The 23,427-nt window shown below is 34.4% G+C and overlaps 2 protein-coding genes across 3 annotated transcripts; one reads left to right on the top strand and one right to left on the bottom strand.

Moving 5' to 3' along the window:
* Positions 1-255: 255 nt before the first annotated feature.
* Positions 256-8,777, top strand: LOC133816845 (uncharacterized). 2 transcript variants are annotated; one of them, XM_062249152.1, is made up of 27 exons: positions 256-546; positions 625-788; positions 864-1,095; positions 1,192-1,259; positions 1,346-1,415; positions 1,530-1,892; positions 2,004-2,083; positions 2,197-2,248; positions 2,357-2,510; positions 2,630-2,717; positions 3,139-3,241; positions 3,326-3,416; positions 3,556-3,653; positions 4,114-4,296; positions 4,606-4,857; positions 5,128-5,223; positions 5,315-5,409; positions 5,495-5,558; positions 5,651-5,738; positions 5,821-5,894; positions 6,119-6,379; positions 6,486-6,559; positions 6,691-6,797; positions 6,979-7,097; positions 7,258-7,335; positions 7,429-7,572; positions 8,214-8,777. In XM_062249152.1, exons 1-27 carry the CDS (start codon positions 307-309, stop codon positions 8,526-8,528), a joined length of 3,753 nt encoding a protein of 1,250 aa, XP_062105136.1. In that variant the 5' UTR covers positions 256-306; the 3' UTR covers positions 8,529-8,777. The 2 variants fall into 2 exon arrangements, with proteins under 2 accessions (XP_062105136.1, XP_062105137.1); XM_062249153.1 differs by having other exon boundaries at positions 257-546; positions 8,209-8,414.
* A 6,855-nt stretch (positions 8,778-15,632) lies between these two features.
* On the bottom strand, positions 15,633-18,312 carry LOC133816848 (tryptophan N-monooxygenase CYP79A68-like). The gene is made up of 2 exons (XM_062249156.1): positions 17,048-18,312; positions 15,633-16,503 (listed from the first exon to the last, which is right to left on the bottom strand). Exons 1-2 carry the CDS (start codon positions 18,221-18,223, stop codon positions 15,859-15,861), a joined length of 1,821 nt encoding a protein of 606 aa, XP_062105140.1. The 5' UTR covers positions 18,224-18,312; the 3' UTR covers positions 15,633-15,858.
* Positions 18,313-23,427: the final 5,115 nt, after the last annotated feature.

A 23,427-nucleotide genomic window follows, 5' to 3' on the forward strand; every position in this document is an offset into this window, starting at 1 on the left:
CCAAACCAACTTTAATAATTATCAACCCAAGTTGGATAGAAAATCCTTATCAAATCATATCATATACCATTATATATAAATATATGAAATAATCATCAAATTTTAAATAAAAAATACATATACCATATAAATCTGTAAAAACAATGGTCTATTAGCTCAATTTGTGGTATTTTTAAAATTTTGATGGGCCTGGTTTTAGGTCGAGGTAAAGGCCCAAGAAAGCCCAAATGAAGAGGGAGGGAAAGAGGAGGCTTTGATGGTGGACAGTCAATCACAGTGAGCTGAGGCTGAGCTTGAGCGGTGGTGATGTCGGAGGACTCGGTGAGAACATGGAGAACGGCGTTTCTGAGTCTCCGGGACGAAATTGTGACCAATCCGCCGCCTACTCCTCATCTCCTCCACCAACTCCTTTTCTCGCATTCCCAAACTCTCCTCTCCGCCGCCCCCGATCTTCCTCCTCACGAGCTCATCTCCGATTTGCTTTTTCTAATGGAGCTGCTTTCTACTGCTCATAATCACTCTGCCTTTCCTCATTTCTCTCACTTCGTAAGTCTCTTCTTCTTCTGATACAAGTTCTATTTCGTACTGATATTGATGATACTGTTTGATGTTTTTGCTTCGTAGATCCACGACGTATGCCATCGCGTTCCTCTCCAGCTCAGCTCCTCATCCTGGACTCGATTTCTCCATTCTCTCCAAATCTTGATCCACTTTTTCATCACCACACCACCTTCTTCTTCGTTTGCTACTCACTCTGATTCTCTTCTCCAATGCTTCGCCACGTTAAGGTACCATTCACTCTTATCCAACTCCTCAATCGATATCTATATATTTATAATGTGTTTTGTTTTTCCAATTATAAGGTGTCTCTTGAAAGGATACCGCAGAAAAATGTCATCTTCAGATGATATTCAATGGGTGAAATTCTTGGTTGGCATAGTTGCAGTCTCTCATTCAGAGTTGACAGCTAAGAGGATCAACCAGTCTGGGACCTCCTTGTGGGAAGTTCAAACCATTGCCTTCACCATGCTTGAGGAAGCCATCTCCAGACTGGGATCATCCTTTTCTGCTCATATATGGATATCAACTATTGAGGTACACATACAAATATTTATTCTTTTTTACTTATACTATATAATATATAGAACTATACACTCTGTTGCTTAGGCCAGTTTCTCATGACCAAACCAGGTGTTTAGGAAAATGATGGATGTTTTGGCATCTAAGAGTGTGCTTTCGGAAGATAGCGTCATGTCCAGGTACCACCAAATTTACATTAGCAAAAACTGTAAATATAAGAGAAAGAGCTTTTATCCTAATCAGTAGACTGTCCTTGTCTTTGCAGGTATTATGCGGCTCTTTTGCATTGCCTGCATTTGGTTCTTATGGATCCTAAGGGTTCCCTTTCTGACCATGTAAGTGTACCTATACCTGTGTACGAGTGTGTTGCAGACTTGATATCAATCCACAATATGTAGGGATATCTATTTTAGCATCAGTCAACGTTTGTTATGTATATATTTATTTAGGTGTCGAGTTTTGTGGCTGCATTGCGGATGTTCTTTACGTATGGGCTTAATGGTAAGCCCCAATTCGGTAAACCGCAATTTACATTTCCAGTTGATGGTCACAAGGAGAAGGAACTTAGCATAAAAGAATTCAAGTCGCCTTTGGAAGAGCCTAAAAGAACAGATTGTGCTCCATACAGGCCTCCACACTTGCGTAAAAGGGACATTTCAGCTTGGAGTTCTCCTAGTTCCTCAGATCATGAATCTTCTAGACAAGATTTTACATCTGATGATTCAGACTTCAGCGATAGCGATGCATCAGTTAAAGATACTGACAGTGCTCTGAAATTAAGGGTTAGAATAGCGGCATTGGATTGCATCAAGGTAATTTATTTTAGGTTCTTATCCCAACCCCTCTCTATTATTTTTTGTTTGTTTGCTTTAGAATGAACCTTTGAAAGCTCATGGAATTTGTCTTTGAAATTTGATGGGAAGGATCTTTGTCAAGCTGATTCTAAATCATTTACTACTCAATGGACATTGCTCTTGCCAACCTGTGATGTATTACAACCAAGGTGAAGAATTAACTCTTCCAAACTATCATTATATATATATATATATTATTATTGTCAAAATGCTTAATTTTCTTGCATTATTGTTTTATTTTATTCAACTTTCTGATAATCAGGAAGTTTGAAGCAACTCTGATGACATGCTTGCTATTTGACCCTTATTTGAAGGTATATATTACTGCTCTTTTTTGGGAAATTTGTTTAAGTTAAGAACCTAAAATATTATGATTTTCTTTTTTAGTGTTCCTTGCTGACTCTTGAATCCATGATACCTAGGCACGGATTGCATCTGCCTCAACTCTGGCAGTCATGTTGGATGGACCTTCTTCAGTTTTTTTGCAGGTAGCAGAATACAAGGAGCCTTCAAAATCTGTATCTTTCACAGCACTTTCAATTTCCTTGGGGCATATCTTGATGCAGTTGCATACAGGTTTGAAAGAAAGAGCTCTTGGCTGTACACCTTTTTCCTCAGATTTTTAATTGGTCCAATAAACATCATCTTTAGATTCTCAAGTCTTAAGTTACAATTTCCACATATTTCTTGTGTAGGTATTCTTTACTTGATTCAGCGGGAAAACCATGGTAGATTGCTGGTGTCCTTGTTCAAAATTCTCATGCTTTTGATATCATCCACACCGTATAATTCATTTCCTATTCACATTATTTTGTTTAAATACATATCTTTTTTCTATCTTTTAACCTCCAAATCCAATGGCAGGTTTACTATTATGCATTGCTTATTGAGCTGCTTAAGCTTGATGCCATTCAATTTGTAAATAAAATGTCTCCAGTTGCCTGGGTACCTGGCTACTATTACCGTCATTTAGGACATGAATTATACTATTATAAAAACTGGGAATTTCACAACTCGGTCAACTTAAGTTTAATTAAATTTCCACTCTATTTGCAAGCTATATTAGAGACCAGGGAATAGTATTTAGAATGTTTCTGTAGCTGTAGGTTCAGGATGCTCTTGCTCAAAGTGACTTCCTGCTTTATCCTGCTTTTTTATCTTTTCACTAAATCCTATCCTTACATATTGCTATTTTGTGTTACAGATATTCAAGAATGACTGCTGAACTGTTGCCAACAGTTATAACATCTATACAAAAAAGGATTGAAGTTGGTTTCCCTTTCAGAAATGACCAGACAGGTCTACTGGTATGGTTCCCTCTCTGATTATAACAATTACATAATTTTATTCACTTCATTGCATGCCTCAGTGATACTTTTCTTTTTCAACAGACTGCTTCTTTTAGTTGTTTGACAGCAGCTTTCACTATCTCACCGTCCTCAACGCAAGTTAAAGAAGTGCTTCTTAAAGAGATGAATGAAGGTGAGTATTATTTTCATGCCATGAGGATGGTCAAGTGTTGATATTTCATATTGTCAGAAGTGTGCTCAAGAATTTTACACAAAACTCCTTGTATATTTCTTCATTTAATATTATAAATTCATTATTGGCTTTCTTACAGGTTTTATTGAGGCTGAAAAGAAGCCAGGTGTTCTTGTTACTTTGTTTCATTACTTGGAAAAAGTAAACAATCACACAGTATGCTTAGAGGCTCTCCAGGTAACCTATTAGTTAGTTTGGAAATACCATGCTTTATGGTTGTTAGAAATTATTCTCTTGTCAAGAATCTAGGCATTGCTTGAAGTACTCTGTAATCTTGGATTTACTATTTGTATGCCTGTGTGGATGTATCATGTTTTCAATGGTGGAATTAGTTATTTTTTCCTATAGATGTTATATAATTCTGAATACATTTTCCTGTTAGAATTGTAGCTATTTATCTCGTGTGAAGTGAGGGCACGAGTGTGTATTAGGGTATGTGTTTTCGTTAGTTAGCTGTAATTGAGAAAGTGGCTATCTGTCATTGTAATTGGATCTAGTTATACAATTTATGAAAGATAAAATAGAAGCGAATAGAAGATCTGAGAAGTATCTGCTCAAGCTTTTATTTATTTTTATTTATTAGACTAACTTTTTATGTACTAAGGAAGGCTTATGTAGAGAATTTTATTGGTTACAGACTCTCAGAGCTGTTTCACACAATTATCCAGTCATAATGTTTTCCCGTTGGGAACAAGTTTCCACCATAGTTTATGGATTTTTGAGGGTTGCAACACCTGAAGCCAATACAAGACCATGGAAGGCGCATGTTGGCAATACAATGGGACCTTTTGGCGAAAAGATTATTATAGCAGCTATAAAGGTATGCTTTCATTCCACATTTTAGCTTAATATTCCCATGGAGGAATTATTTTATTGTTTATCCGAATTCGTCTTTTTTACTACATTCAAATGTGCGGTGAGGTAAAACATCTTTTTTGGGGTATCCTCCCGAAGGCAAGATTTATAGTTTGCCACCTATTATGTGCCACAGATGACTATGTTTAACAAGTCCTAGAAGCTTAAAGAACACTACGCTATACAGTATTACATAAAATCTGTTTCTTATTCTAACCATTGAGATAATCTAATGGTTTTATAATACTGTTGATTTTATATGTGAAAATTACAGGTTTTGGATGAATGTCTTCGTGCAATATCGGGGTTTAAAGGAACTGAGGATCTTTTAGATGATAAATTACTGGAAACCCCATTTACTTCTGATAATATAAGGATGAAGAAAGTTTCATCGGCTCCATTGTATGAACAAGAGATCTCAGAAGGTAGTAGAGATGAATATAATGCTGGCCAATCAGGAACTCTGCTATGGTGCGAGGCACTTGAGAAGCATTTTCCATTGATTTTGCGACATGCTTCTGCAATGGTTGGTTAACATTGACCTGATATCATTAAGTATAAAGTAACTAAGAAAAGACAATTCATTATCATTCTTTTTTCTTTCTCTGCAAGGTGTTAATCTGTTTAACAACCCTTGTAGTATTAATTATCAAGAATTGACAGAAGTTTAGGTTTATTAATTTAGGTAGGCTTTTTAAAGATTAATTATAAGCCCCTGAAGTTTCGGTTTATTAATTTAGCTTGGACTTTCAAGTGTCTGTAGTTACTTCTGAACCACCTCTATGTGTTCTGCAAGGTGAGAGCTGCATCAGTAACATGTTTTGCGGGCATAACTTCCTCTGTATTCTTCTCTCTTGCGAAGGAGAAACAGGATTTCATTCTTTCTGCCGTGGTAAGCGTTGATTATGTGTTTTTGACTTGTTTCTCTTGGAAATTAATTATTTGCAGACAAGTTTATGCATTATAACTAAGAGACTTTGCAGATTAATGCAGCCAAACAAGACGAGGTGCCTTCAGTTAGATCAGCTTCTTGTCGAGCCATTGGTGTCATTTCATGTTTTCCTCAAGTTTTCCAGAGGTGATTTTAAATTTTTGTCATGCTTTCAAGTTTCTTTGAGCTCGAAATATAGACAGAAGAATTACTAGAAACTTAAATGGTATAGTGCAGAGATCCTAAACAAATTGATCCATGCAGTGGAGATTAATACCCGCCACCCCTCAATATCGGTATTTCTCTTTTACTTTCAGTTTTTATAATAACCCCGCTCTCTAATTTGTTCACAAGGGAGTAATATTTTCCTGTACATTTGTTGTTTCAGGTGCGAATAACTGCTTCTTGGGCTTTGGCAAACATATGTGATTCTATCCGGCACTGTATTGATACCCTTGCTTTGGAAGGCTCCACAGGTGGGTTATGTGTTACAGAATCTATTTATTATTTTTAACTACTTTATTTAAAAAGTTATTGATGTATTATACTTTTCCTTAGACTATACTGCAGTCTCTGAATCAGTGACATTACTAACTGATTGTGCTTTACGTCTATCAAATGATGGAGACAAGGTAATTATTTATGTTAGCTGTGTTTCATTTAAAATATTAGTAGTTTCTTGTCCAAGTTGCATATGCCCACTGCTTCCCTGTTCCCTGTTCCTTGTTTACCTTTTACTTCTTAAATTAACATATACCATCAGGTTTTAAGACACTGATATGATTGCAGTATGAAATTTACTTTTGGTGTCTAAAGTAATACAAGTTTTGAAATCCCTTTCATTTCTTAACATCAGATAAAATCAAATGCCGTGAGGGCTCTGGGAAATCTTTCAAGATTTATCAGATGCACTAGTCAAAATGGTTTGCATGGAAAGATGACGGATAAAACCACCTTATCTCTGAAGACCAGGAGCTCTGAGGATCTACCATCAACTAGCGATTGTAGCGACCAATCTGCATCAATTTCATACCATCCAGCTTCTTTTGGTGATTCACGTTGGTTTGAGAGAACAGTGCAGGCATTTATTTCTTGTGTTACAACTGGGAATGTGAAGGTACTTTACTATTCTCAAGTAACTTGAGTATATCAGAATAGGTTTTCTCTTTGTTATATTTGTTTTGTTTTTTTTTCTGTGCTTAAGTTGGAAAGTTATTTTACAGGTTCAGTGGAATGTTTGTCACGCGTTGAGCAATCTCTTTCTAAACGAGACATTAAGACTGCATGAAATGGATTGGTATAGCTTATTCTAATTTTGTATGCATGCATGACTATTTCAACTGTTTGTATATTTTCTGATTGCAAGTGAGATTTAATCTCTCTTCCTCTCTTCTAGTGTTCTGCCTAATCACACATTTGTTTTTGTAGGGCTTCATCAGTCTTTAGTATTCTTCTGCTACTATTACGCGATTCTTCTAACTTTAAGATCAAGATACAAGCGGCTGTGGCATTGGCTGTGCCGTCATCTGTACTTGGTGAGCATTAGGTTTTACTCTTGATTAAAAGTTAGGGCCAGACTCGTACCTATATGAGCTACCTTCATCATTCGCTATCACATTTTGTTCAGCCATAGATAATTCTTTGACTATCATACTCTCCTTTCATCATATTGTTCTGATTGTATTAGGAGCTAAGTTAATTCTGTCTTTGTTTCAGATTATGGAAATTCCTTCTCTGATATTGTTAAGGGCCTGGTGCATTTAATGGAAAATCTAGGTTCAAACCAGATTTCAGCACCATCGAGTTTTAAATACAGGGTTGCACTCGAGAACCAGGTCAAGAATCTGAATTGTTTGTTTGGTTTATAAACATGATTGTTACATATACATTCATTCTCTTGTTGGTATAACTTGTTTCTTATTTTGGTAAATTAATTCCTTTTTAAAGTTTATGATCGAATAATCTCATTTTTGTTGTTTGTTTTCCACTGTTCAGTTGACCTCAACTTTGTTGCATGTTCTTAGCCTCGCTTCGAGAAGCGAGCACGAGCCTTTAAAAGACTTTCTTGTAAAAGTAGGTAGTTGTAATGTTGTTTGTCATGAATCCTTATTGATTGATTATATATATCATTAATGAAATATTGGTTTGGTTTGGTTTGATGAATAGAAAGCTTCATTTGTTGAGGAGTGGTTAAAGGGTGTATGTGCATCATCATCATCATCATCAAGAAGTGAAGGTCCTTTGGTTGGAAACCAGAAGAAAGAGATGATATGCAAAGCCATTGATTCTTTAATTGAGTTGTTCCAAGAGGTAAAGCAGTATGCAATTGCCCAAAAATTTCACAACTTATTGGAGAAGAACATCCCATAAAATTTAATCTCTGATTTACTTCTTATAATCGTATATTTATTTGTTTATATTTCTTTGGGGATTTTTGTTCATATTATTTATATATATATATAAACAGATATCTTGTTATTAGGTCAGAAAGTTTTGTTTTGTTTTTAATTTATTATTGGTACAGGTTGGATACAAAGTACAACCATTTAGCTTTTTCTTTTAATTTTATATATAACAACCATGGGTCTTCTGGCGTCACTCACTTAGTATTGAAGGACTTAGTACTTCAATATATTTTGATTGTCCGATGTGTATACCTTTTGGGTTGAATGACTAGATTTCAATTAAAGGCTTAGTGGTACAAAAAGACAAAAATACCCTAATATTTTACCCTTTAACTAGCTACCATTTCTTTACACCCATTCGTGGGTTCTTCATATTTTTTTAATTTAAAAAATTTTAATGGTTCATAGTACGGGTCTTTTTCTAAAATTGGTCATTCAACTAATAGAATTCCACTCTAAGTAATTCATTAAACGCATTTGAATTCCACTTGACTTTAAAATGTGATTTGGTACTACAAAACTTGATTTGTATTCCTCCCAGCTCAGGAGATTAACATCCTTGGTCTGGCCAACCACTTCCCACCAAATCCGGGCATCATCCCGAAACATATAGGCAGCACAGGCCACCCTCTCAGTACCAACTACCCTCATGAAGTCAAGAATAGTGGTAATCATGCTCATCTATTGTTCAGCTTTGGTAGGATCGGCACTGCCTTCAAACACTGGAGGTTGTTGTTTCCTGAACCGCTCATAAAGAGGTTCCAATCTGTTTTCAACCCCAGGCAGCTGCCCAATAACTGGGACCGACACAGAAGGTGCCTCTGCAACGCTGGCCACCAAAGGCACTTGCTGCTGTCTTAGGAGACGAAGCTCCTCTCCCTGTTTTAACACTATAGCCTGCAAATCATTAAACATCTGCTGCCAGTTTGCAGGTGCTGGCTGTGGAACCTGAGATTGGTCATTCTCTTGTCCCTGACTGTTATTATTCTGACCCTGAACACTCTGGCCAGCTGCAGTGTCTGTCTGTTCTGGGTTCATTCTGTCACTGATACCTTACTGAAACAATAATCAATACGGCCAGTCAGGTAGTAATAACTAAACCTCTTCCCACCTCACGATCCAAGAACAACAGACAATTATCACATTCCACAGTCATTCAATATTCACAATCAGATACATGTTCATGGCATTCAACACTCAGCATGTATCACATAATAACTTATAAACAACCATACTAATAAGCAGGCGCCAGCAATCTCAGTACTAATTAGCACACATTTGCTGAAGATATAATATTTCAAGGCACAGGCTCAACATGGTATCTCATGCACACAGGTAAAGCATATATATCACATTTAAACAATTATACATGTAACCACATAGATAGTTACCAAACCATGAGTCGAGCGTGACTTCGGTGATGTGTGTACATACCCAGCCAGTCTACAGGAACCCTAACCTTGGCATTGCTCTGATACCAAGTTGTAACGCCCTGGTTACCCCAGAATAGTTATGGTGAACAGTGAACCGGAAATTTTACTCGCTACCCGAGTCCTTTGGTTAAAAACGTGATCTAAGTGTTATTATCAAGTTAAGGTGAGAAACCAGTAAAAAGGAAAGGATATAATTCATTAAGTAAATAAACTGCTCATGAGCCTTTCAAAATGTTTACAAGTAGTTCGTAATACAAAAGAGTCGCTATTGTTTCAAATTTACAGTCCCCGCCGGCCTAAGTGGCAAAAATAGGGTAAACCCTTAGTCCCTCTGAGAACTCCTTGATCGTGGCGGTCAAGCGGCCCTGTATGTACACTACATCGCCCAAGCTCTCCACTCAGGGTTGGTTAAGCTTCTCTTTCCCTTTACCTGCACCACAAAGCACCCATGAGCCAAGGCCCAGCAAGAAAACACAATAGAGCAGGATATAATATCAACAACGGTCATAATAACCATTCAGAACTATCAGTCCAAGAAAATAGGTGACAACAACCAACAGTCACAATAACGAGCATAGCTCCCTCTAGCCATGTGACGATAGGGTCACCAGGGCTTAACTGATAAGTGATTCTTTCATAAGTTTGATCAGGACAGGTGCATGGTGAGTGGTCACCAACATAACCTACCTCCCGACTCTAGAGTCGTGCTATGGACAGCGTCCCCTAGCCATGTGACAAACAGTCACCGGGGTCATATACCTTGGCTATAAACATCTGGTCATAGACCAGGCAAGCGCTTATAAGTTCTTCGACCTTAGGGTCGGTCCCGCACTAATGCCATAGAGCTATTCAATGCGTGATCATCGACTTTAGAGTCGGTCCCTGACTAGTCAGTGCCATAAACAGGTAATCAGCGTTCGCTAGCATTTAATATGCAATCCACGTCCACATATAACAACCAACATGCCTCAATATCAAACCATGCATGTCATATATCTATACAGGGTGCAACTGTATTCATACATTGTTTTCTTACCTCTGGTTCGAGTGAGAATTATTATATGAACGACCCCTGAGAACGATCAACCTTTAAATTCCTTGACGGTCACCTGGTCATAACCAAAATATAGGATTCATCAATAAAAATGATAACTGAGGGTTCCCAAACCAAGATCTAGCCTCCGGGACATCAAACATAACTCAACTAGGTACTAGGTTCAACCCCGAGGCCTAAAGTTTGAATCCCCAAGCTAAAAACATCTTTTTGGCTAAAATTGCCCTGATGGGCCGCGGCTCACCAGAGCCATGCCGTGGCTCACCCTCCTGACAGAGCCATTTTCACCTTTAAAGCCAACACAGGCCGCGGCACACCATAGACAGGCCGCGGCTCATTTCGCAAACCAGCCAAGAAACCAGCACGCACCAGCCAACTCTCCCCTGCGTTTTCCCTTGGAACCAACCCTTGGAACCAACTCCAAACCTCCTCCAAACACTCAATTTAACCTCTAGACAACACCCATAGCTTACCCTCATCAAATCCTAATCAAACCAACACAAAAACTCCCTTTGATTCCCACTTTCCACATCAAAAACCATGAATTGAAAACTAAAAGGAAAAACAGAGTAACACCTGAAACCAGTGACTAAAACTCACCTCAAATTCAGATTTGAACCTCCTTCAATGGTTGAACCAAGTCCACCAACCCAGCCTTTGAGTTTCCTAGCTTAAAACCCCACCTTGAGCTCAAGAACACCAAGGGAAATATAGAGAAGAATGATGTACGGGAAGAGAGAAGACAACCCATGTTTTTGTTCTGTTTAATCTTTATCCTTCTACAGCCAACTAAAGGGTAATATTAATTCCCTCAAATGACCAAAGTACCCTTAAGCCACCTAAAGCCTCTAAAACCATTTCAAGGGTAAAATTGGTACTTTCCGCTTATCCCGTTAATCATAATTAACGCTTCCCAATTCCCGCTAAACTCAATATCCTCAACTTCCAATAATTCATATCCCGTTACCCTAAAATCCCCGGTAACGCTATAATCATTAATGTCACCCCGAGCCCCGAGCTCAAACCTGTTATGACCAAACCGATAAATCATGTTTAGAGACCGTCTCATGTCGAAATACTTGAACCAATCCACATTATAATGTGGTCTCACAATATATCATAAGCACGCAAACAAATATTCAATTATACCCTCAACGGGCCAAATTACCAAAACACCCCTGTAAACAAATGTGGACTCACATGCATGCATTTAACATCATATTATAATATAATTCTCATAAACATGCATAAACACATTTAATGGCATAATTAAACAGTTATGGCCCTCCCGGCCTACTAATCCAGCCATTAACGAATCCGGGGCATTACAGTTAATCATAGATATGAATATCTATAGCTTCTGATGAAGAAGTGAAACGATGGTTTCCTTTTAGTTTGGTTCAAGGTGTTAAATGATAGAGATCTCATTTCAGTAATTAAATTAGTTTACTGAAATATCATTTACAAGGAACTAAGTGTTTTAAGGATTAAATACAATGATGGGTAAAACGGTATTTTAGTCCCATCTCATTGTAGACCGTCTATAGAGGATTGAGTGACAATTATGGTTGTAACAATGGATAATTAATAGCGTATCTATATTTGTTAGAGAGCGTTCTATGAATTCAAGAGTGCAATTCCAAGTCTATAGTGGAGTCACGAGGAATTAATAAGTTAGTAAATTTATTTGTTAGATTTATGATAACTTATTGGAGCTTGATTTCATAGGCCCATGGTCCCCATTGTACCTTGGATAAAATCATCTAGATAGTCTCAATTAATTGATTTAATCATCAATTAGAATTATCAAAGTTGACCAGGTCAATTTTGGATAATTTCACAGAGTTGTGTAATATTGAGAAGAAAAGAGAAATTATGCCAGATTTATTAATTAAGATAAATTGGTATCTAAATTAATAAATAAATTTAAATCAAGGTTCAAATTATAAATAATTAATTTGATAAAGGATTTAAATAATTATTTAATTAATTAAATCAATAGAATATAATACAAGCCTTGATTTTAAGACCAATGGGCTTATTATAATCAAATGAGAAATTTCACGGGCCTATAACCCATGATAATTTCGACATAGGGCTTCAAAATGACTGTTATTTTATTGATTTTTTAATTAAATTAAATGGCCTAATTGAGTCTATAAAAGGAGTGCTTAGAGAGAAGATTTCAGAGACGACAGATAAGTCACAAGTCAGATTTTCTGATAGTTTTATATTCTCTCTAAACACAAGTCCTTTTCTAAGCCACTTTGTTATTTTCTCTTCTTCTCTCTATATCTATCTCATGTGTTGAGAATTGCCCACACTAGTCTAAGTGGTTCTAATGATACATTGGAAGATCGTGAAGAAAATAGAAGATCGGTTCAGTTTCTTGATAATACTCTGCGACAGAAAGGATACAAGAACTAGAGAAACTGAAGGAAGGACTCTTAATTCCGCTGCGTATACTGTAAGTATTATATTATTTGTTTATCTTTGAATTCAATTTTAGAAACATGTTTTAGGCTATCTCGTATTAATTTGTTTAATATTAGATATACATGAAAATAAATAAAGATCCTGTATAAGTTTTTTCCAACAATGTGGTCATATGGTCAAAAAGTATTACCACTAAACCAGAAGGGTGTCTATGTTTACAATCACTCTAGCATAGAGTACAAAAACATGATTTGGGATGTCCTACTGAGTCCAATACGACATACTCATACAATCGACACTTCTCAGTTGGTTGACCCCATCTTCAGTGCAATCAATAATAGAGTAATAATTTCCTCATCAGCTAAGCCACCAAATGTGGTGTGCATTTTAACTCACATATCTCACTATACATTTCAGCTGAACCAAAATGAGTGCATTAATTATTATTTTTACAACCATTATCTCCCAAATGTTATCACTATTCTCTGTTTCCAATAAAATAAACACAAGCAAAGTGCTATAGTACTAGTATTATTTTCTTGAAATATTGTCACACATAATTAGACGTCGATTATGAAGTCATCCAATACTAGAAGAGAAAAGACTTAAAAAAAAAAAAAACCAAAGCATTGAAATTTAATTGAAAAAAAACTGTACAAACTTACACTAAAATATATGTTCTCGATATGTTGTACTTTAATTTTCTCACTTAACAAACCCTCAAAAGTCAGTTAGCAGAATGAAACTTCTTACGTAGCTAATACCTATACTAATATGCTCAATATTGATGCAAAATAAAAAGTCAATGCAAAAATTAACTACTAAATGGTAATGTGGTGTGTCATTCAGTAATCCCTACATTTAAAAAATTATTATTAATATTAAAAACTTTTCACCACATTTTCTTCATTTCTTATACCGCATTAAAAAAATAAAAAAGCTTCAGTTTTTGTTACGTTATTTTATTATACATTTATGTAAGTCAATTATAATAGTTACTTAGCAGCAATCAAATATTTATGTGTCTACAATCGTAAATAAGTCAAAACTCCTATCTAAATTTACTATAAAACCCTCAACTATACAGTTTATTGGACCTAAAATTACGCTTCTACCCCCACTTATTTAAGCTGCGTCAGCTCAAAAAACACAGTCGGTTAACACAATCGGTTACATCAAGTAAAAGGTTAAAAAGTCAACTTTTTAACACCAACCCAATATTGACACTTGTCAAAAATCAGGGCCCCACATGAAGGACTAAGTCATGTGAGGGAGGCTAGAATTCTCCAACAACCATTATCACTCATTCTCGTATATCTTGATAATTTCTCTGTCAGTTTAGTAACCGACTTTCCGACAAAATGGTTCTTCAATTGTCATATTTTAAACCATTTTTACATGTTGAGGTATGTACGTATGTATGTAAAGAAGTCAATGAGAAAATGATTTCGCATGTCTCAATAGAATTAAATTATTCTACGGCAAAGGAAAAGGAATTATGAGTATATCAAATTATAATTTCGAAACGTGCGACTTAACAACCTTGTAATTGTAAGTAGGATAGAAAGATATGAGGCTGAGATAAGATAATTGTTTGTGGTCAAGATTTAATTTGGTTGATTTATTTGCACGTTTGTTTGCTGCTTGGTTGATTACTTCAAACTCTCTCTTTCTATATTAATACAAAACTCCATGTTGACTTGCTTAATTATCTTCTATTTTACAAGATAAATACTAATTTTGATTAAAAAAAAGTAATAATAAGTTCATACTACATTCTATTTTATTAATTAATTTATACTTAAATAATTTTAATAATTAAAAATAAATCAAATTTTTAAATAAAACTTAATAAAAAAAAGTAGACCTCTTATTTTTTTTCTCATTTCTCTAGAATCTCTAGAAGAAAGAATTATTGAATTCTTTTATTTCCTTTCTCATCTCTCTAGAAGAAAGAATTATTGAATTCAAATGTACACAAGGATAGAGACAGACTTCTGGATGAGGGGAGCTATTTATAATTGAGATTATACTATTTTAGACAATGTGTTTTTTTCTCTTATTTGGTCCTTGTAGTTTGACAAATTATATTTTTAATTTTATGTTATTTTGATCAAATATTTTTTGAAATTAACAACTCAGAACAAAAAAAACACAATCATTTTGCCTAACAATTGTGTTATTTTATTCAATTTTTCATTCATTAAAGTTAGATTTAAGAGTCTATTTGAACAATTTTATTAAATACAGAGTCTAAAAAGTAATTTGTCAAAACATAAAATCCAAATAAATAATGAGACAAAATATAAAATCTAAAAATGAACCTGTATCAATTTATAATTTTTATATATATTAATATAGTTAGAAAATTTAGTGAAGATTTTGTTTTGAATGGCCAATTGCATTTGTGGCTAGATCTACTTTTGTCGAATGTAGGTTCACACGAAGCTAGGGTTGGTGTGTGGGTTGGGCTCGGCAGGGGTTAGGTTTACCAACACAAACATATTTGAGTTTAGAGTTTTATTTTTATTTTTTTTATTTTTGTGATGGTTTGATTGACATGTGTTTAATATTTTTTTACTTTGATTTGTTTTTGTGATAGCTTTTTGAGTTCAAATAGCTAATGAAAATTGTCAAAATAGTCTTATTTTATAAACTATTTTCTTTTCCTATTATATAAAATAGAAAGACCCACTAGTGATCAATTTCTTTGCATGAAATTAAAATATAAATAATAATCAAATTTAATTTATGTTGACGATTCTCTTAATACAAAAAAAGCCAATTCAAATTCTTAAGTGTAAAACTAATAATTAAGATCTAATTAACACCACGTATTCGCTTTTATTCAATAGCAAAAGTGCACTACCGTACTATAATCTCATATTGAAAGGCCTCCTTATTAGCTTATTTATATATATAATTATAATAATTAAGTGCACTTAAATTATTCGTTCAAAGATGAAAGGCAACAATTGTCCAATTAATGAGTAATATGATTGATAAAAAAACAATTGTTGATTATTAAAATTGTAACTAACATAAAACAAAACTCAAAAAGTACTAAATTCAATTTAAACCAATACTAGTACATAAAACTAAGTCAAACTCAAAGTATATAAGGGATAAATCCATAACCTAACCAAGTAATTAAGGGATATAAGATAGGTGGTGTGTGAGTACCCCTATGAACACCAATACTGATCTATACTAGGATAGAATAGTGTATAACATCATCAACGATAGTACTATAAATAACTCTATACATTCATTCATGTGATAATGAGGTATAGAGAGATGGACTGAAGCGAGGCTTTGCATGGGCATACAATGGCGTAGCCTTAAAGAGAGAGCTGCTCTCTTCACTCCTCAGATCGATCTTCTCCACTCCTTGTGGCATCGTCCAGGTGAAACACTGCAACAGTCTTCCCAGAAGCATAATAGTCATGTTGGTCCCCAGCCCCATTCCGACGCACCCTCTCCTCCCTGCGGAGAAGCTGATGAACCGCAGCTCCGACTCCCCCAAGTCACACTTGTTCTCCGGAAGATGGCGCTCCGGATTGAAGCGCAGCGGCTGATCCCACACGGCCGGGTTGCGGCCGAGGCCGTGGCGGCTGAGCAGGACGTGGCTGCCCTTGGGAATGAAGTAGCCGGCCACGGTGCAGTCGGCGGTGGAGAGATGGGGAAGGTTGAAGGCGGTGACCGGGTGGAGGCGGAGAGCTTCTCTTGCGCAGGCCACAAGGTAAGGGAGTTGGGGGATGTCACTCTCTTGGAGGAGTTTGCCACTGCCACTGCCAACCACTCTGTCGATTTCTTCAGTTGCCTTTTCAAGCATCTCTGGCTGGTTCAACATCTCTGACAGTGCCCACTCTGCTGCATTGTACGGATTGTCTATTCCTGCTAAAAGCAATTCCTGCGTTTCCATAAAAATAATGTATTAATTAGTGACTCTTATTACTGTTTATAAATAATTCTAACGTGTGACTACATATTAGTAACTATCGTAACAAGTACTAATTAATCATTATCAATAGATACCAGATTACACTAATGATGATATATCATGATGTTGTTGATATTATGTTGTTGTACACTACCCTAGGATACCTTATAGCAATGCTCTAATCATTTGATCATTATATCATTAGATAAATGCTTAGATATTTATTCGTGCAAGTAAATATATCGGCTCTAAATTAAGATATGTTGTACCTGATATCACACCAATAACAACCTGATACCTTATAGAAATGCTCTTTACATTATTCTCATTTGGAATTCTTTGTGAGTATATTAGTAACATAAAATAGGGCTTGAGATTCAAATTCTTATAGCAAGTTAAGGTGCATGTGTCTTTTCATGTTAAATATATATATGGTTTAATAATATTATATATTCGTATAATAAAGCAACATGTTAAGTTGTGTGTGTTTGTATGATTTTTGGCATGAGCTCACCGTGACTTGTGCTCGGATTTCATCGTCGGACAAAAGTGGATTCCCGTCAGAATCTTTGGCCGAGATGAGAACATCAAGCAGGTCTGATGGTTGCTTCTTGGCCTCAGCATCATGACCGTCCTCTCTCCACTCTCGAATTCTCTCGCTGATTATCGGGTCTTGGTGGTTGTTGATCACTTTTATGGCTTCACCAACAGTCCTCTGATGACCATCCAAGTCAAACCACCGCAGCCATGGCAGAATGTCCGATACAGAGTAGACATAAACGTGTGACAGCACAGTAAGCACAGCCTCCACGTGCTCTTCCTCTTCCTTCCCAGGGCGACCGTCACTTCCCTTCTCAGAATATCCCCTGCCGAAGATCATTCTCCTCATTACCCCAGCCGCGTACTGCTTCGCGGCAACTTTCACATCCACCACTCCTCCTGCTCTTCCATCTCCACCGCCACTGCTAGCCAAGGCCTGGTTATAAACGAAGCGAACCAGATCATCAGCTTCCTCGGTTCTCTTCTGGAGAAGCCAAGCGAGCTTAGAGCGGTTGAAGAGCTCGGACACCAGAACTCTCCTCATCTTCTTCCACCGGTTTCCGGATGGAGTGAGGGCAGTGGTCTTGTAACCGCGGCTTATTAGAGAAGTGACCACCGTGTCGGGTCTGGAAGCGAGCGCTGCGTCGTGTTTCTTCAAGAACTCTCTGGCTATCTCCGGAGAGGTGACAGTGATGAGATTAGTGGCCGTGCCGAGGCGGATACAGGCAATGTCTGTGTTCAACTCCTTCATGAGACGGTGGATCCACTGGTACGCCGGTCTGTTCCGCAACATCTCCGGAATGTTTCCGAGGATCGGCCATGGGGAGGGACCCGGAGGAAGAGTAGTGGCAGTAGGCTGCTGCTTCTTATTACTACTACTACTAATAATAAGTAGTTTCACGAACAAGTTTTTGAGTAGTAATAATAACACTATTATTATTATGAATAATAATAGTGCTATGAAAAGCATAACAGTAATAGTCTCTTCATCATGGGGAATAGCAGTAGAATTGGACTTGGAATTGGGACCCCATTTGTGAAGGTAATAAGAATAATGATATGAAGGAACGTAGTAGTACGATTTGTTGTGAGGAAAAATATCACTATTATTAATTACTCGTACAATTAGGGATGATGAGGAGCCTTCCATATTCCTAAGTAATATATATATATATATATATATATATAATATAAGTAATAAGATTACTTAAGGGGGAGATCGAGAGAGAGAGCTAATAGATCGATGTATGAAATAAGATTGTGATGAAGAAATGAGAAGTGTTGTGAGTATTTATAGAGAGTTCTATTGCCCCTTATGCATGGCATACGTACATGCATGTGAAACATGTGTGTGATGTAATTTTATTAATTAATTATGTAATAAACAATTAAAATAGAGAATAAATTATATTTGAATAAAATTTAAATAAAATTTAATGCATATAATTTAGGAAAAGAGAGAGAGAGAGGGGTGTGTAGCATATATAGTACTCCCATTTTAGAATGAATGTTGCTATTTGATTCCTTAATAATGTGTCCAAAATCACATGAGGTGATACTCTATGGTCGGTTAGCGATACCTCATAATACTTATTAAATTCAATATGTAGGATTCGATATTGGATTGCACCAATAACGGTATGCCACCTCCTTGTGGTGTTAGATTGCACCAGTGGTGCTCCTTAGGAAAACTCTCTTTTAGAATAACACCTGAGAACTCCTTTAATTTATAATTTATTCAAAACTTTTAGTTTAAAATAGAAAATTAAAAAAAAAATCAAAGAAAATCATTAAATAAACTAAACTAGTATTATGCAAAAATATGCCTAATAGTAGTTGTGAAAACAATACTTAAGTATTAATTAGGATATGTTCACATTTTTTGTATGTAGTATTATATACATTGGAAATTTTTAGTATAGGGTGTGATTGTTTTAAGCACCCGAAGAAATTATAACCAAAATTTTGTTATATGATGGTGTACAATGTAGTAATAGTACACATCTCACTAATTTTGAAGAAATTTTAAATAATATATAGTATCGAAATCAGAGTTTCAAACAGTCTATTACACTCATATCTTATATATATATATACACGTGTAAAATAGATTATTTGAACCCTAATTTCAATATCGTAAATTATTCAAAATTTCTAAAAAATTAGTGAAATACTAATTATAACTATAATATACATAATCATATATATATATATAAAAATAAATTAGGTTATAATTTATCAAACTTGAAACAAAATCCTCAATATGTCCTACCTTTGGCACATAAATCATCAACCTTGATAGTTTATATTTTTGCATTTAAATACCTTTCCCCTATTGAATTGTTGCAGTTGTTAGTATTCATTCTATTTTTACCGTTATATAAATATATATAGGACAATTTTTATATATGGATTTCACTTTTAAGCCTTATCGGTGTGACTCTTCAGTATTCTCGACCCGTGAATAATTTTCGGCGCAATTTTTTTATGACCGTACATATTGTAGCTGTTTAGCATCCTGCAAATTTTTAGAAAATTCCTAATAGTTTACCGTACCGAAAATTAGGTTCAAACATGTTGCTTTCTACACGCACAAAAAAAATTAGTCACGCGTGCAACAACATGTTTGAACTTAGTTTTCGGTACTGTAAACTATTCAGAATTTTCTGAAAATGCACAGGATGCCTAAATAGCTACAATATACACAGTCAATAAAAAAAATCACGCTGAAAACTATTCACGGATTGAGAACACTAAGAGGGTGTTTGGTATGAGGAAAAGTAAATGTGAGAATGAGAATCTAAAACCATTCTTATGTTTGACTCAAATTTTAAGGGGGTAAAGTGATTAATTTGTGTAGGTCCCACATCTATTTTAATGGTAAAGTGAAACATTTTGTACACAAGAGTTTAATATTACCTCCATCCTCAATCCTTCTATACTTTTCAAGACAACTCAACTACTCAAAACAAACATTCCTTGAAAGCAGTACATGTGTGATACACGTGATTTTTTAATCAACATGGTTATTAGATGGAAATAATCAAAAATTTGTTAGGCAGGGGTTGGTGTGCATGTCCGTTCTTTCTCCAAACCGAATAGGTAATAATATATATATATATTTATATATATAAGAGAACAAGCTGAGGGTGACAATGGCTAGCTCCTCCAAACACTGCTATTTTCTCTTGAATATTATATAAACTCTTTAAAAAAAATTAAATTAAATATTTATAGATTATATATATTAATTGGCTTTCCATTATCTTTTTTATAAATATTTATGCATATTATATATATATATACCAAAACAATATTGATTTTTCTGTATGCTTTTGCTTTTGATTGGGACTGTGTGGAGAAGAAAACGCCATAGATGGAAAAAGAAGTTAGTGGTGCACAATCTATAACCTGTCTAGGCAATTTTGACTATTCCCACCACTCTATATAACCTGTTTAAAGTCACGTGACTTGCTTTATCATCTATGTGTGCAACTATTGAATGAGAATATGGATTTAATTGCAAAAATATAGAGGTTGAGGACTTAAGTGCAAAAACTAGAAGAGAATTAGAGGAGATTGAGTTTTTTTCTGCACGCGTGCTGTGGAAAACAGACTATTTGAATTCTAATTTGGGTACTGTAAATTATTCGAAATTTCTCGAAAATTAGTAGAATGTCTGCTATAACTATAATATACACTGTCGTGAAAAAACAATTAAGTTATAATTTTTCCAAATACCAGAAATAAAAAATGACCCTACGATAGGGGCATTTTCTATGCCCTTATTGTAGAATTATTTAAATGTTTATAGGGAGATTCTTCTGTAAGGGCTTCAAAAAGAACCCTACTGGTGGGTCTTTTGTTTATTCCCGACCCGTGAACAGTTTTCGGCGCGATTTTTTTATGACCGTGTATTTTGTAGTTATTTAAAGCAGCTTGCAAATTTTCATAAAAGAATAATTTATAGTGGCGAAAACTAAGTTCGAAACAAATTGTTGCACGTGTTACTAATTTTTTTATATGCGTGAAAAATAACATGTTTGAACCTAGTTTTCAGCCTATAATTATTCGAATTTTTTTGAAAACTTACAGGATATTCTAAATAACTACAAAATACACAATTATAAAAAAATCACGCTGTAAACTATTTACGGATCGAGAATACACAATAGCCCTAAGGTGAAGCTGTTTTTGAAGAGCCTACGATAGAATTTAAGTATGTTTATATAATTATATGAAATTGAGGTTTATGTATACGAGGTCATGAGTGTCGGCAACAACACAAGAATTCTTGTTGCATTTTAATTTTAGCACGTATTACGCCCATACACGTGTGGAGATTATGAGCCACAAACTAATATACGTAATCACGTGAAACTCAACCTAAATTACATATTTCCCACACACACATTTAAATCCTTATACACACTTAAAACTTATATATATATATATATATATTTATAGGGTTTATGTTTTTTTTTTTAGATTTGTGTTTTGATAAATTATTTTTTGGATTTTGTGTTTTTTACAATAGTTCAAATAGACCCTTAAATCCAATTTTGATCAAAGTTTTTTGAACTAAAATCATAAATAATTCATCAAACTAACAACTCAGAACAAAAATACAGTCATTCTACCTAAGAACTGTGTTTTTATATTCAATTTTTTGTTTATCAAAATCAGGTTTAAGGGTCTATTTGAACCATTTTACAAAACACAAGGTTCAAAAAATAATTTATCAAAATGCAGGGTCCAAACATGTAATGAAGCAAAACACATGATCTAAAAAAATATAAACTCATATATATATATAGACCCTTTGAAACACTTATTTGTAAATTCTATAGACACATTATAGCTAGGTTTTTAAAAAAAAAATATATATATATATTAATTCAATTTTTTTTATATATTTATTGTGGTCTACATTAATTATATATCATATGCTGATGAGTTGTTTTTTCTGGGGAGCCATGTATATATTATGGTTCATGAATTCATTGATATACAGCCATAGGTTTTATTTTTATATAATTAATATATATATATATATATTTATTATGGCCAAACGTAATCCAAATTTGTTGTCCCAAAAATTGGTGTCTCCATCAAATTCATATTTTCTGTATCTAGTGAATGAGAGAAAGACACGTCATGTAATGAAATTTATTATCTTTGTTTGATTAATTACATTATTTTAACCACGAGAAGTCTTCGTTTAACATTTCTCAAAAAAAAAAAAAAAAAGCCTTTTAATTTAGGGAAATTTGAGAAACTATACTCTCTCACAACTCTCCTACCAAAATCAGATCACCCCTAACATTGTTGCGAAAGAACATTGAAATCGTTCCAAAAATAGAAGTGAACACAAGTGTTCAACCTAATACCTACAAAACCATCAATTTATTATTAGGTTTTTTGATGAGAAAATCCATGGATAAGAACATAGATTCTCAATAATAATGTAGAGACATTTAATTTCATATTTAGAACGTGCCTACATTTGTGTGTTTTCATGTGTTTTTTTTGGATTTATTGAGTTGTAGGGGAAGTATATGGACAAATTAGATGTCTTTGGCACAAGATTATTAAAGTCATTTTTTAAAGTAATAAAGATAAGTTTATAAAAAAGTCCAATGGGCAAATCATTCTAATTAGTTTTTACAAGAAATAAGATTTTGTATTTAAGAGGAATTGCTTTTATATCTTTATGTATATCTAATAGATTCTTAGTTTATCAGTTTTCATTTTTTAAAAAATTTAAAAATTATCGTATTTTTTTTAAAATTATAGATAATATTTTAGTTTATTTTATTTTTTAATATGTTTATGTCATTCTTTTATATTATATGACAATGTTTATTTATTTAAAATTTACATGATAATTAAAAAAATATAATAAAAATAAATTAATATATTTTATAAATAGATTAAACTATAAGCACTAATTTTACCTAGTATTATTGAGTAGTGATGGATCTAAATTTTTCATAGAAATAAGAAAAGTTCGTAGAAAAGTCCAATAGGCACATGTGGTATTCCAATTAATTTTTATTAGAAATAAGATTTTGTATTTAAGAAGACTTACTTTGTTAACTTTGCTTTTATGTATCATTGAAAAGTGTAGGCTCTTAATTTTTCAATAATAATTTGTTCTATAAATAATGTATGATATGAAATAGACATTATTGGAACTAATTAAGGGATTAATTAATCCATGTCACTAGGACTACTCAATATACGTACGTATGATTTGTCACACACATGCAAGTACAATAATTAAATATTTAGAGTCACGAGACCAATTTACCAATCAATCACTATAATATATATATATATATGTATGATATG

The sequence above is a fragment of the Humulus lupulus genome, chromosome 2, assembly GCF_963169125.1.
Source record: "Humulus lupulus chromosome 2, drHumLupu1.1, whole genome shotgun sequence".
Taxonomy (NCBI): domain Eukaryota; kingdom Viridiplantae; phylum Streptophyta; class Magnoliopsida; order Rosales; family Cannabaceae; genus Humulus; species Humulus lupulus.